At 41.5% G+C, this 13,857-nt stretch overlaps 1 protein-coding gene across 2 annotated transcripts; it reads left to right on the top strand.

The window, feature by feature from the left end:
- The first annotated feature begins 8,503 nt into the window (after positions 1–8,503).
- Positions 8,504–13,260, top strand: LOC124342993 (peptidyl-glycine alpha-amidating monooxygenase B-like). Of its 2 annotated transcripts, none has more exons than XM_046796131.1 (16): positions 8,504–8,888; positions 8,948–9,090; positions 9,149–9,367; positions 9,425–9,489; positions 9,558–9,676; positions 9,788–9,938; positions 10,028–10,263; positions 10,328–10,540; positions 10,606–10,739; positions 10,889–11,020; positions 11,084–11,201; positions 11,259–11,433; positions 11,510–11,689; positions 11,754–11,981; positions 12,060–12,254; positions 12,497–13,260. In XM_046796131.1, the coding sequence occupies exons 1-16, from the start codon at positions 8,754–8,756 to the stop codon at positions 12,670–12,672; spliced, it is 2,619 nt and encodes an 872-aa protein (XP_046652087.1). In that variant the 5' UTR covers positions 8,504–8,753; the 3' UTR covers positions 12,673–13,260. The 2 variants fall into 2 exon arrangements, with proteins under 2 accessions (XP_046652087.1, XP_046652086.1); XM_046796130.1 differs by having other exon boundaries at positions 8,505–8,888; positions 12,057–12,254.
- Positions 13,261–13,857: the final 597 nt, after the last annotated feature.

The raw sequence follows: 13,857 nt of genomic DNA, 5'->3' as shown, positions 1-13,857 counted from the left end.
CGGCGCAGCTATAACGTCCGGTCGAGCCAAACTGGCCAAGCTTCTTCTTCTGATCTACTAGCTGCATTCTTTGCCATGCCGACTTCCCAGTGTCACGATGGCATTGTTGCTTTTGACGAGCGCATTAGTCACCCGCAGCCACTGATGCCATGGATGTGTACGCCATATACACACACCCAGCGTGATGATAAGCTGGCGACTTGGCCATTATTCGACACCAAAAATGGAAATTTGATTAATTCAACCCAATTCAAAATTTGGATATTTTTATGCAATTGTTAAAATTTGCGACAGGTTCATCTGATTAGTCCTGGAAAAAGATTAAGAGCTGAATTCTAATGGGCTGGATGCTCCCCTGTTGAAATTTGGTGGGTGAATTGATGGCCACCTGCAGGATAAGGGATCGAGGTGTGCGCGTAGAGATGACAGCCGAGTCGAGGGAGGAAGAAAAAAAAAGGATCAACGCAAAACTTTTTTGTGTATTTCTTTAGATGAGAGGGGTTGGAGAGGGAAGTTATTTTTCCTCCATGCGACGGTCCACATGTGTATGGGCTATATATACAGACAGTAATGGAGGAAGGGAGGTGGACCACTGGGGAGTCATGAGGCCAAAATAATCAACCTAACCTAAAACCCATGGGCCGAAATCGTCAATGGACGATATGGACATTGGAAAGTCTAGGACGGACGGACGGACGGCTATATGGGGTAGGTGGGTGGGTGGTAGAGGGGCAGGGCTATTATATATTGTACAAGTCGCTAGTGTGATGCCAATTCCCACTTGGAGTCCAACTACTCTAAAGCGAGAGTCGCAGTGGCTGCTGCTGGTCGGGACAGGAGAAGACGGAAGACATGACGAAGAAGAGCAAGTCCGGAACCAGCGCTCGCCTATGGCACTACACAACACACACACACATCAGCTGAGAGGAGAAAAAACTCTATTTATGAAACTCTGACTGACGTCAATGGTTTGCACCGGCCGTGTACGCGTAGCACGAGGGATATGGCTAGAGCTCTTCTCTCTCCTTTCGAATGTTGTTGCATTGTTGGTCTCTATCTCTTCTCTTTCTCTCTCTCTCGGCTGTCGTTTGGCAACGATAACCAGCCCCTGTGCCCACCTTTTTCAAAAGTGAAACAAATAGAACGCAAAATAAATATATGTCCCTTAGAACCTAGTCAAATGGAGGACCAGAAAGAGAGAGAGGAAACCGAAACCCCCGCTCGTCCTGGAATTCTTTCGCTCCCGCTGTCCGTTATTTAAGGAGACGAACAACAGGCAGCGCCCAGTCCAACCAAAATAAAAACTAGGATAATAATCAATAAATAATAGCGAGGTGAGGGGGAAAATATAACGAAACCAAAAACGAGACAATGTGACTCAAACTGCGGAGAATATCCGACGCGCCAAAACGGCAATTTTTTTAAAAACTTCGTCGGGTCGAATTTATCCAATTCCAGTTTGATTCACGACGCGTCTCCAACAACCTCAAAAAAAGAAATCAGGAGCAGGAACAATACTCGTTCCAAAATGAATCAATGTCTCTCCTATATTACTTAATACACTGGCGCCCGTCAAATATGAGATTGCGCCAGAAAGAGCTCTCTAGATGATATATTGTGTAGTAGTATATTACTTTTGCCTCTTTTGTTTCATTTGATTTCAATGCCGTGGTTCAATATACTATATGAAAGGACGAAGGGTGTATTGGGTATATACATACTACGGCCAGCAGCTGATACGTATATATACAAGTGTACAAGTGTGTGGATCGTCATCGGCCGCCGGTTGAATTTTTTCAATACGATGGGCCCGATAAGTAAAGAAATGACTGAATGAGGTTGATGGATGCTCCTGCGGGAGGAAAAACAGGGTGCGATACCGTGTAGATATCTCCACACCCGAAACGCGCTTGAGTGTGTGTATATAGACACAATCCGTGGTTGGAATCGCGTCCCCCCCCCCCCCCCCCCCCACTTCATTGAACAACTGTCGAGGAGCTTGTAGGGCCGGGATGTAGAGAGTTCTTTTATTATTTATTATTTTTTTTATTGGTGGTGGTGGTATGACGGACGGGTGGGTCTTTCCCGGTGTCGACATTGTTGTTTGTTTGCTATAAGAAAAGAAACGGAGAGCGGGTGGGGTGGCGGATGGCAAAAACACAATGAGGAGTTTGAAGAGAGACTTGACGGGCTGTCGAATATAGACATTAGACACACGGTGTGTGGTGTGTGGTGGTGTCTACCATCAGCAGTGAATTGAATGAAGAGAATCCAAGAGGCAGAAACCCAAGGAACTGATGATGAGTCGAGAGCTCAAACAACAAGCGACTCTGACTCAATGGGTGTGAGCTATGGCGCGGCCCATTGTGATGGGCGAGAGGATATCGAGAGGTGGCAATAAGCTAATGAAGAAGCAATCTAAAGGCCGGCGCTATGCTCGTCTACATATGACATGTATGATAGAGAGTCTTTTTTGTCAAAGAGCCGCGTGAATTTCAGTTCCAACAGCATCGGACGACACTTTTTCGCTTCTTCTTTTTTTTTCCGGCTTTATTGTTCATTTCTTTCTAGACTTTTCATCCCACCTCTTTTTATTATCATTTTCCTTCCATCTTTGTTCTTATACCCCCTTTTTCGTTTGATTTATTTTACTAGAGTGCCATATCCGGTATTACATCAATTCTTCAAGTTTGAATGTGAAATATTATTTGGTTCATTTCTCCGCGGCCAAAGGCGCTGGCTGCTGCCCGGCAGTTGTGCGTTTGTTGTTGTAATTGGGTTGTTGCTTCCTAAACTTGTTTTCATTGGATTTCCCCAAGCGCGCGTGAATTCGAAACTCTATCCGGCCCCGGCTATTTGTTCTCCTTTTTATTTTTATTTAGGAACGGGCAGGCAGCGGGTCAATCGGGGTCAGACTAACAACACAGGGAGGGTGTGAATGCCAGTTGCCCGTCAGAGGACATACTATACGCAGAATATATAGGCCCATATCCAAAGGAGCGAAGAAGAAGAAGAAGGGAGGAAAAAGAGAATAGAGAGGAAGCGAAAAGAACCGACCGAGCGCCCAGTGTAACACGCGGACACAAAAAAAAGAAGTCGAGAAAGTAAAAAGAGAAGATTGAATAGATCGCCTCTTCTATGGGGAGGGGGTTTATATAGATCCATAGTCGTTGATGTGATAGACCCGGTGTGTTTCCTTCTATCAGTCCCCACACACCCCCCACCCCTCTTTCATTTTCTTTCGTGTGTGTCTCTCTTATTTCTCCTCTTCTTTTTTATCCGTCACACACTCGACACTCGTCGTCCTTTTTTTTTTCTATTTCGTCGATTCCATTTGTTCCATACAACATCAGCCCAGTACTATATAGCTCCGGTCTCTCATCTCATCATCACATCTGATTCCGCCATAAGGATATAGAAGGAGGGGGGGAGGACCGCGGCGGAGGAAAACCCAAAAAGAATTTTTATATTCCGTCCTGGTCTCTCCGACATCACAAACCATATAGCCGCTATTATATATACTGTACTATACTATACGTAGAGACTCGAAAAACTTTCGGAAACAACTGGCTCTAGCTCTCTGTGTCTATCGAGAGAGACTCTTTCCTATTCGATTCGATTCTTTCTCTCCTTTTTATGACAGAGTTCAACTTCATCTATCGCCGAGGATATCACATTGGCCACACCGCGCGCGCCAGCCAACATCGACGACGACGAGACGCTCTTGACTCTCCCGTCGCGCATCAAATAGATATCCACCCCGGTCCCATTATCTGCTGGCCAAGTGTGTAGGCGCTGTGCTGTGCCGGCGGCTGCCCGGTGACGCCCACCTTGCCGAGTTATATTATAGACCCTAGTTTACTATAAAGGGGAAAAAATAACGATCCTCTTACCCATATTTTGGTTCAGAAATATGTGATTGTAATCGACACAATCTCATTGTTGTTGATCAAATTGTAGTTTGACACAATGTCGTAATGCCCGCGGATTCCTGTTTCATTTGATCTAGACCTCAAATTTAAATAGCGCGGATAACACAAAACAATCAACACACACATCGGAATCTGATTGGTTGCTGTAACCTTGGGCTTTCATCGATCGGGATTCGGCATCCGAGGATCGGTACACGGGATCCCGAAAGAAAACTAGAGTTGGGCCACGGTGGTGGTTAAGTCAAAAGAAATAAAAGGAATAAATAAAAGAAATGAAGGGAAAGCCTATCCTTCATTCAAGCAGCGTCTTGTGTTGTGTGTGTGGATGCTCCGCACAACGGCGAACGTCGGTGCGTGCGTGCAAGCCGGTGAAAGAATAAGGGAGCACTAGGGTGAGGAGTCCATCAGGGGCTATTAAGGTACCGAGAAACCTGCCCAGGTCCTATAGACGTACTAGGAGAAGAAGAATAGCGTAACGGGGGGTGCGTCCGATTAGCCCTCGCTCCATTGGCCTCCAACATCGATGCTTTAATCGCTGGCCGCTTTTAAAAGACTCGACGTCGGTACATATATAGCCATGTAGCCCCCCTCTCTAAACGACTAGACGTATTGTATAGGCCCCAGATTCTCAAGAGATATTGTGTCTGGCCATGGGCTTATAGACGTTCGTCCATTGTGCATCGCCATACTATTTGATATCGATGGAAATTCGTAGATAATAATGATGGATATTTTACAATATTTCTCCGATTGAATAAAGATCAAAACCAGACAGTCGCGTCTACTGGTAATGGGTAGAACTTGTGGTTTAGATTTCAAGGAGGAATTCACCGACCGTTGACGACCAATTTCCATTTGGTACTTCAGCCAAGCCATAAAGCGGCAATCACAATCACATCGTTGAAATTCGTCTAAATAACGACTGGATGGAGAAAACGAGTGTGTAACACCGCAAAAGGGCGAGCTAATTGTTGGATTCGTTTCGACAGAAACACACACACGCCGATGGTCATAACTCGGCAGCCACTTGGCGACGACTCCTGGTGTCCCCTCCCCGCCAACAGACGCGCGCGCGGTGATTCACGCTGAGCTGTGTCGATTAATATCTCTGCCGCACCAATCGTCTGTTGCAAATTATACTCTATATGTTTGTCGCTCGGCTTTTGTGGTCAAAAGCAGAAGGAGATGAGTCCCCCCCCCCCCTCCTTCAAATTGAATTTCTTTGAAGCTTTGATCCTTTTAAATCGAGCGCAATCCACCGACGAGAAAACGAGGTGAAATCGTGAAAAGAGAACTGGCAAAGGCGTTGGCTGCAGATTAGGTTGATTGAATTCGTTTGACAAGTTTCCGGTGTTCCGCCGCCGAGCGTAGGAGGGTACACACATAATGCAATCAAGATGGCGAGAGGTATGTTGAAGAAAAGGTCAATCGATGCGCCGAGACTTCAAGCGCTGCCACAACGAAAACAGGGGGGGGGGGAATAATCAAAAAGAGAGGCGACAAACCGGTGTATAGAGCCCAACGAGTACGAAAAGAAGATGGCAAATAATATAAGAAGGACTCTGTAAAACGAGTTGAGTCAATTGGTTGGATGGTTATATATGGTTGAATGTGTTGCGGCGCTCGTTGGCGACGCTGCTGGGCGCCCAACGGTTAGGACTTCCGATAGTCTCGATGTAAGAATAGGAAGTAACCGGCTGGGCTGGAAAGATTTTTTTTTTTTCCCGACGATCAGGAAGGAATATAGGACCATGGAGAGGGGGCTGCTGGAAGGAGCGTGAAAGAGAAGAAGCAAATACAGCGGGACAATGACACACACACACCATCATGTTACGTGTCAGACATATTGTCGAGGCGCCTTCTTTTTCGTCTGTAAACTTCCAACACTAATGGACACCATTCAGAAAAAATATTATACGGGAGAAAAATGAGTTGTCCCCGTATATCTCCCAACAAATTGCAGACATACAACTGATGACCGTTATAGTCCTCGATTTAAGCCATTCAATTGCGAATCATTAAAAAAAAATGCAAATTTAAATTGTTAAAAGTAATACCAACGAGTTGTACTTTACCGATAGATCTAGAATTTCAAACATACTTGCTGTGGGTCGTCGCAAGCTCAGTTTTGATTCAGACGCAATTATATTAATATTTGATATATGATAATAAAAATGACGGAATCAATCCAACGGCAAGTGTATATGTGCTGAATAATGGATATACATCCGGCTGATCGACATCCCTACATGCTACCCGTCATCGTTATCTTCCACACATGTCCCGGTGACAAGTATATACCAAGTCCAAGTGTGACGTGCTGCTTTCATTTAAAATCGTTACACAAATTGCTGTCGGTGGATTTTTATCCTTCCACTTTGCTGATCGATGAGTTGCTACAGACTCTATCGCCCTGCTATGCTGTTATTCCTATACGCCAGTACGACTCGTTTTAAAGGGGGGGGGGATGTGATGTCACTGGCAGATGATGGAGAGATGATTGGTGTCGTGAGAACGTGTACTAAAAGGGGGGTTTGGTGGGAGAAAGAAGAGGACGTCCGATATTTACCAAAAGTCAGGCCGATCGTTGAACTCGAATCAAAACTAATTTTTGATTCGAATTTCAACAGGCACGAACGACGGAGACAAACTCCGAAGAAATAGACTAAATTAGTTGAAATTCTAAGGTATAATCAATCAATAAACGCAGAATTAAAATTAAGCGTTATTGCTGTTGTGTTAATAAAAATTGACAAATAAAAAATGAAATTGATTTACACAGCTAAATAAGGCAAATAAGTTGTACCGGTGCTTATGATAACCCGTTAATAGAATATAGAGCGGGCTGATGCCTTGGCTGATGCCGTATGTCACCGACGATGACATCATACCGTCGCTAAGATTGTTATTCGTGTATGTACAGTACACATGCGACTATGTGTTGCGAGAAAGAAAGGGTCGAGGAAAGGATAATCTGCATACTCGCTGCCGGGTCAAAAGTTCGATCATTGCCATCTCTGATTTCGGCCAGCGGGGTGAATCGAAAGGCCACATGCCAAATATCCGGTCCGCGATATCCCACCCTTTTTTTCACGTTATGATATTTTCTTTTTCGTCGCTTGGGCTTCTCGTACTTTCGAAATGCCAGCAGTTGGCTGCTGTTGGATATGGGATTTAGTATCCACTCCATAGATTCATGGAACGAGGTTGTATTTTTGTTTTCTTTTTTCGAATTCGCTCGTCGGTCCAAAGTTCCACATTTTCACCCTCGACACATCGCCAAGATGTGGGAAGGAAGAGAAAGGATTGATGAACTCCTCCCCAGCAGCTCGATCTCTATTGATTTCATCGTCAGTGACCACCATGCAGCCCGGGTGGTGGGGCGACCGCGCCGCGTGAGGCGGATGTTGATATGCGCTGCTCGCCTTTTTTATCTGGAACAAGTCAACGAATATTGATGAACTTCACTTCCTCTCCGGTGAACTGATAAACTCGTCATTCTTTTTTTTATTCTCCTCCATGAAAATGTTTTCCTTTTTTTTTTCTTGACTAGAAAATGTCGGACGGCAACACACAGACACGACACAGTGTGTAGTGAAATAACAGCAACTCTATCTGCGAAGAAAAGAGAAAACTGGAACATTTGTCGAGCGATAATTTCAATGAAATCCGGGCCGTCCGGTTGCCGTTTGGCCTTATGCTGTGTTCGGTTCTATAGAGCGGTGACGTCACCAAGTGCACGCACCATTTTACCTGCGCTTTGGTGATCGATTTTCTATTAAGGCCTACGTATTCGGGTAGAAACACGTCAATTTGTTATTTCAACTCGATGTTCTAAAGGCCCCTGTGGACCCCTGTCACTTGTCAGCATTATTACAGTGTGTTGAATGTAGTAGCTATATTCCATTTGCTAATTTTATTATATGCTGAATAGCCTAGTAGGGTAGTGATTCAGAGGCGGGAGATTTAATCATTCTTCTGCTTTTTGTAAATTGGACAAAATCGTTAGATTAACTAAACAGTATTTTTAACTGATTTTAAATAGCTATATATTTTGTCCTTTAGTCCAAACCCAATTTGTTTAATTTGCCAAAAATACGGTTTGACAACCAAGAAAATCTCCTTTGCCAATTCCCAGCAATGAAACGAGTCGAATGGAATTATGGTTGATGATGGTAATCTCTCCATTTTCAAGTCTCGATACCATTGTTTCTGTTTCTGAAACCCTTCGACGAGAATCCACAGGATTGCGAAGCTATTTTACTACGTAAAGGAGTGCAATACTTGTACTACTAAAGACCTCATTTCGGCATTTCCCCTCTTACGTTTTCCATTTTCGCAACATCTCAAATCTCGAAAGTCGAAACAGTTAAATATCTGTGTAAAAATTGTCTTTATTGGCATACATTTTTCGGGAGATTTATTTAAATTTACTTCGGCTGTTTTTTTTTTTTAATTATTATGTCTTTTATGTGATTTTGGGATTCGTATTCGTATTCGTATTTTTGGTTAAATATTTTACATTTGACGGATCAGCGCCATCTTTTGCATTATAGTCGGAATAAACTGGAAGTGTGGAGGCTGTAGCGGCTCAAGCCTCAAGGTCTCCCCAGAAAAACTCTGACGTGACCACCGAACCTCGGTGTTGTGTATTGTGTATACTTATATGCCACTATTCTATTCATCATCCAATCTTGTTTGTGCGTAGAAAAGCCTTTCAATTTTTCCAGGCGCTTAAGGCTTGTAGATTCGCCATCATATTTTGACACGTAAGCTATCAGTTCGTAGTTCTATCTTGGCGAGGAAACCTTACACAACAAAATGGAAAGGGTCCTTGTGTTGGCCATGGTGTTCTGTGCTTGTAATGGATTAATCAGAAAACTACCAGTTGGTGAACCCACCACAAATGGTGGCTCAAACATTAAATTGAGAATGCCAGGGATAATCCCTCAGAAGGTAATACTTTTTCACAACGTAAATATACATTTTACTGAAAAATGAATTCTTTGATTTAGAATGACGACTATCTTTGCACTGCATTTGATGCCAGAGATGAGCAATTATACATCACTCAATACAAAATTGAGGGAAGTGCGGAAAGGGCTCACCACATGCTTCTCTATGGTTGTTCAGATGTTCCATCAACGGAAATGTCATGGTAAACAATTGAATTAGTAAGAAAAATTAAGACATAATCACCTCAATTAATTTTAAAGGGATTGTGGACACCATGGTGTGTGTTCAGGATCATCAAGTATTATGTTTGCTTGGGCTAAAAATGCCCCTCCTACAAGCTTGCCACCTTCAGTTGGCTTTCGTTTCGGAGGCACTCAAACTTCAGTGAAATATTTGGTCCTTCAAATCCATTATGCACACACTTTACCTCCTGGTGAAAAAGACTACAGTGGAATGGATATTGATGTGACTAGTGAAGAGTAATGATTTACAAAAAAATTATGTTATTTACTGAAATTAAATCTTCCTTTGACTAGACAAAAATATATTGCTGGAATATTTTTACTGATTGGAGGAGCAGTTATTCCACCATTCATGCCAAGTAAGATTTTTCTACTCTTGTTGATTGAATTTGACTGCATGAATCCTTTTGAACCATTTATTTAACAGAGGTTCATGCTGATGCCTGTTGTACTGTTAATGTACCTGCTCCCCTTCACTTATTCGCATATCGCACACATGCGCACGCATTGGGACGTGTCATTACGGGATACAAGCTTGGACAAATGGTATCTTTCTTCTTTAAACTAATCTCGACTTTGGTTTGCATGAATAGGATTGTCATTAAGTGTTCTTATTAGCGTAAACTTTCAATTGACATACACATTTGACAAACCTAGAACGGGCAAATAGAAGAAATTGCACGAGGAAATCCGCAATGGCCACAGGCGTTCTACGGCATGCCTCACGTATTTGATTTAGAATCGGGTGATATTATTGCTGCAAGGTGCACATATGACTCCACTAGCAAGAACGAAACAACGTATATGGGTGAGTTTTCCCCTTCTTTGTAATCAATCATTAAATATTGAAGTATATCGTTATAAATTTAAAAAAAAATTTTTGATTGTAACCTATAGGATCAACTGCCGGCGATGAGATGTGCAATTTGTATCTGATGTATTACACGGATGCAAAAATTGGAACTTCCTACCAGATTTGTACTGACCAGTGTTCTCGGGTGCCTACCTTATTTCCCCTAGACTCTGATGAACCGCTACCCCCTAATCCGTTGCTGGAAGAGCATGCTCTTCATGGTAGCCATGGTCAAGAAAATGGTACCGTAGTAATTTCCAATAAAATGTCAATTAATCTCGTAAGTTTCTTTTAGAAAAATGAACTGCTGGTGTCTTTTTAAAGCTTTCATCTTTTTGCAATAGGAGCAATTGGAATACAACAACGTCTTTGGTACGACAGGCGATCCCCATAAGACGATTCCAGAGCCTGAAAAAAAAGACCAGATGGAGTACTTAGCTAATCATGGAGGTCATCGAAAACCTGGTTCACTGCTTCCTGCCCAAGACGATCAATTCAGTAACCATGTCGAAGAAATTACTCAAACGCACTTTGAAACGAAAACCACATTAAGACCGGTGAGTTTACCTATTCGACCATTTTAAATATTAAGTTTTCTACAGTAAAACTATTGGAAATTCAGGAAATTACACAAATCAAAACGTACTCCGATAAATACGTTGCTGACTCAAAATGGTTGTCGACCATTCAAAGTCAACCTTCGGCGGTTGCTATCGATTCTATGGGGAATATAGTCGTCTTTCACAGAGCTGACAGGTATGCAGTTATAGAAGAACACAAGTGTTCTTAAGATAAGATCGGATCATAACATATATTGGTTAAACTTAACCAATACATGATCCTAGTTGGTGGAACTAAAGAAACTGATTTTACCTTTATGATATTTCTTATTTATTGATTTATAGAGCTTGGGGATTTAATACTTTTGGTTTCGATAACCGTTTGGCCGATCCTAGTATTGGTCCAATTGAAGAAGCGACCATAATCTTATTCGATCATATTGACAGTCAAGTAATCAACAAAGGCGGTCAAAAAATGTGAGTTTTAATATGAAGAAAATAAAAGTGACATTCATTATTCGCGAGATCCGAATTATTTAGGTTTTATCTTCCGCATGGATTAACAATTGATGATGATGATTGCTTGTGGGTAACGGACGTTGGGGCTCACCAAGTTTTCAAGCTAACCCCATTGCGGAAGAACACCAATGGTTTACAGGTAACATTGAAATTATTCTTACGATTGACGAGAGAAAAATCATCTCCATATTCTTAGATTTTACTGGAACTTGGCAAAAAATTAGAACCTGGATCTGGAGATGGAGAGTTTTGCAAACCAACCTCCGTTGCTGTTTTGCCTAGCGGCGAATTTTTTGTTGCTGATGGCTACTGTAATTCTAGAGTTATTAAATATACCAAAGCAGGAATCAAGATATCTGAGTGGAAAGCTGGTAAGTGTTTTGCGAAAAAATTCCATGATATATTGTTTGTTTCCATTATACTAATATTAATTGCTTTTATTACTAGGAACTACAAGTCCTATGAGTGTTCCTCATTCGCTAACATTGGTACCGGAAAGAGAAATGGTTTGCGTTGCTGATCGAGAGAACGGTCGGATCCAATGTTTTTCGATTAACGATGGACGCTTACAAATGATTCTGAAATTTCCTGAATTCCGAACTAGTCTCTATGCAGTAGCCTACACAGGTTAAAAGATCCCGTAATATTTTTGGGCTTGTTGAAATCATCCTATAATTTTTTTAAATATTAGGCGGGAATATGTATGCCGTCAATGGACCCTCCTCTTCAAATGGAAAAGCTGTCCCTGCTGAAGGGTTTATAATTGATATGAAAGGATCCGGAGAAATCGTTTCTGTTTTTGGAAGCAAAGCAAGTACCCATTTGGGCACACCTCACGCGCTTGCCCTTGGTCCTAATGGTTCATCTATCTACATTGCTGATATATCCCCTTATAGAGTTCTCAAGCTTATACCAGAAGGTTAGGAAAACATTTACTATTAGGGTGAATTGTTTAACACATTTTTCTTATGTTCGCTTTGGATCTATTATATAGAAGCTGTTGGTATGGCATCAAATCTCATTAAGACGAAAGAATCGATTCAAAATCCTGCATCAAAATCGTCTTCTATCGAGCATTTAATAGATTTAGACGTTTCTTCGTTTTCTACGTCCATGATTATACTGTCAATCCTAGCGGTTCCTTTACTCGTAATCATCATCGTCGTTTCCATCATAAGGTTGAGACAGCGAGGTAAATGAAATTTGGCTATGGGAATTTTTTTTCTCCCGATTTTTCACAACTCTGGAAAATTTTTAAAAATAATTTGAGCTTTGCTAAACTTCAAGAAACAAGTTTTTTATTTATGCGCTTTAAAATTCACAAAATTTGTTTGTGTTTTAGTAGTTGTTGAAGGTTAATTGTTTGGTTCAATAAGTTACGGTTGTTAATACTGTTAAAATGTGTAAAATTTATCAAATGTCTTTTCATTTAAGGTTGTTGTTCAGACAGCAAGAGAACTGCTAAACTGGATTTGGGCAGCTTACTTGGACACCGCGACCCGATTCGCGGAGGCTTTGAGAAACTTGCAATGGAAGACAGCGACGGAGAAGGAGAATTGGATTCAGATTCTGACGCTGATGTGGTTGAGTTCACCAAGGCAAGCGCTTAGGAACTTGAAAATCCCCCTTCTGATTTTTTTATTTTTATATTCTGGAATATGCACAAGGCCGCGTTCTGTCATGTCAAAAAGCCTGAGTACTTTAATCATATTTTTTTCTCATAATTGATCTTGGTTGCGATTGATCTTCCATACTCGGCAAACGTTAATGTTAGACATTGTTTCATTTGTGAACATTCCTTGTAACCTAACATTTGAAAGGCTGCCTTATCCACGTTATCTAAATTAAGTATTAATATGGTGCAATCGAAAATTGGTGTAATTTTTCTCACTCCTTTTTCTTTGCTTTGACGCCCCTCAAATTAACTGTAAACTGTGGTTGTGGTTTTACGTTTAGGTTGTGTCGGGGTTGGTTTTATGTTATTCATAAAATGTGAATGAAACTCGTGTGGTTTTACAGTAGGTAAGATACGAAGCTGTGTTGAAAAAACCCCATTCCGCTTTTTGATGATTTATGGTTTCCTCGGTAGTTTCTTTTAACAATTTGTTTAAAAATTCGTTTATTGTTGATTGAAGAATTTGATGAATTATATCCAGAATGTAAAAAAAAATCACAAATACAAATGTTACGGCACCGAAGATCTTTCCCATTTTTTAACACGCAACAAACAATCCGCCACTCGAATATTTTTTTTTATTCTTCTGCGTTCTCAGAATGATGATTAGTCCTTCCAGATCGAATATTTGAATTTGGCGGCTTTGACGATGCCATTGTTTATTAATTCATTTGACAGGGGGAAAACCATGAGTCCATTACACACACGGACAAACCTTGGTCTGGTATATTAGAAACCCGAACTTTTCATCTAAAAATTTAACCAATTGTAGTATTTTCCGTCGACTTCGCGGGATCAGGTACCACAGAGGGAAAGGGAGCACCGCGGCAGACTTGCATTTTCGCCAACAAAATATGAATACTAAAAATTTTTTGAGGTCTACTTTTTGTAAAAAAATATGACAACAACGTCGCAGGCTCTTGGACTATAACCTATACTTACTGAATTTTGTTTCTTCATTTCATTCCCATCCATATATCACAAGTAGTAAGAAGTAGTTGTTTTTTAAGTGCCATCGTAGCTGTTAGCACCAAAATATCGCCATAGATCGGGTCTGCCCGTCTGGCTAAAAACCATAACAGAAAACTAGAAATACGTATATGCGTTATTGATTTCACTG

The sequence above is a fragment of the Daphnia pulicaria genome, chromosome 1 (genome assembly GCF_021234035.1).
Source record: "Daphnia pulicaria isolate SC F1-1A chromosome 1, SC_F0-13Bv2, whole genome shotgun sequence".
In the NCBI taxonomy this organism is placed as follows: Eukaryota; Metazoa; Arthropoda; class Branchiopoda; order Diplostraca; family Daphniidae; genus Daphnia; species Daphnia pulicaria.
The sequence above is the reverse complement of the archived record's forward strand: the minus strand, read 5'-3'. Positions and strand labels throughout refer to the sequence as shown.

What these genes read in the sequence shown, in the direction of transcription:
- LOC124342993 (XM_046796130.1), top strand. Translation starts at nt 8,754, where the DNA reads ATGGAAAGGGTCCTTGTGTTGGCCATGGTGTTCTGTGCTTGTAATGGA. An exon ending in ATTGATGTGACTAGTGAAGA is followed by an intron (nt 9,368 to 9,424) that starts GTAATGATTTAC and finishes TCCTTTGACTAG; the next exon opens with ACAAAAATATATTGCTGGAA. An exon ending in TATTCCACCATTCATGCCAA is followed by an intron (nt 9,490 to 9,557) that starts GTAAGATTTTTC and finishes TTTATTTAACAG; the next exon opens with AGGTTCATGCTGATGCCTGT.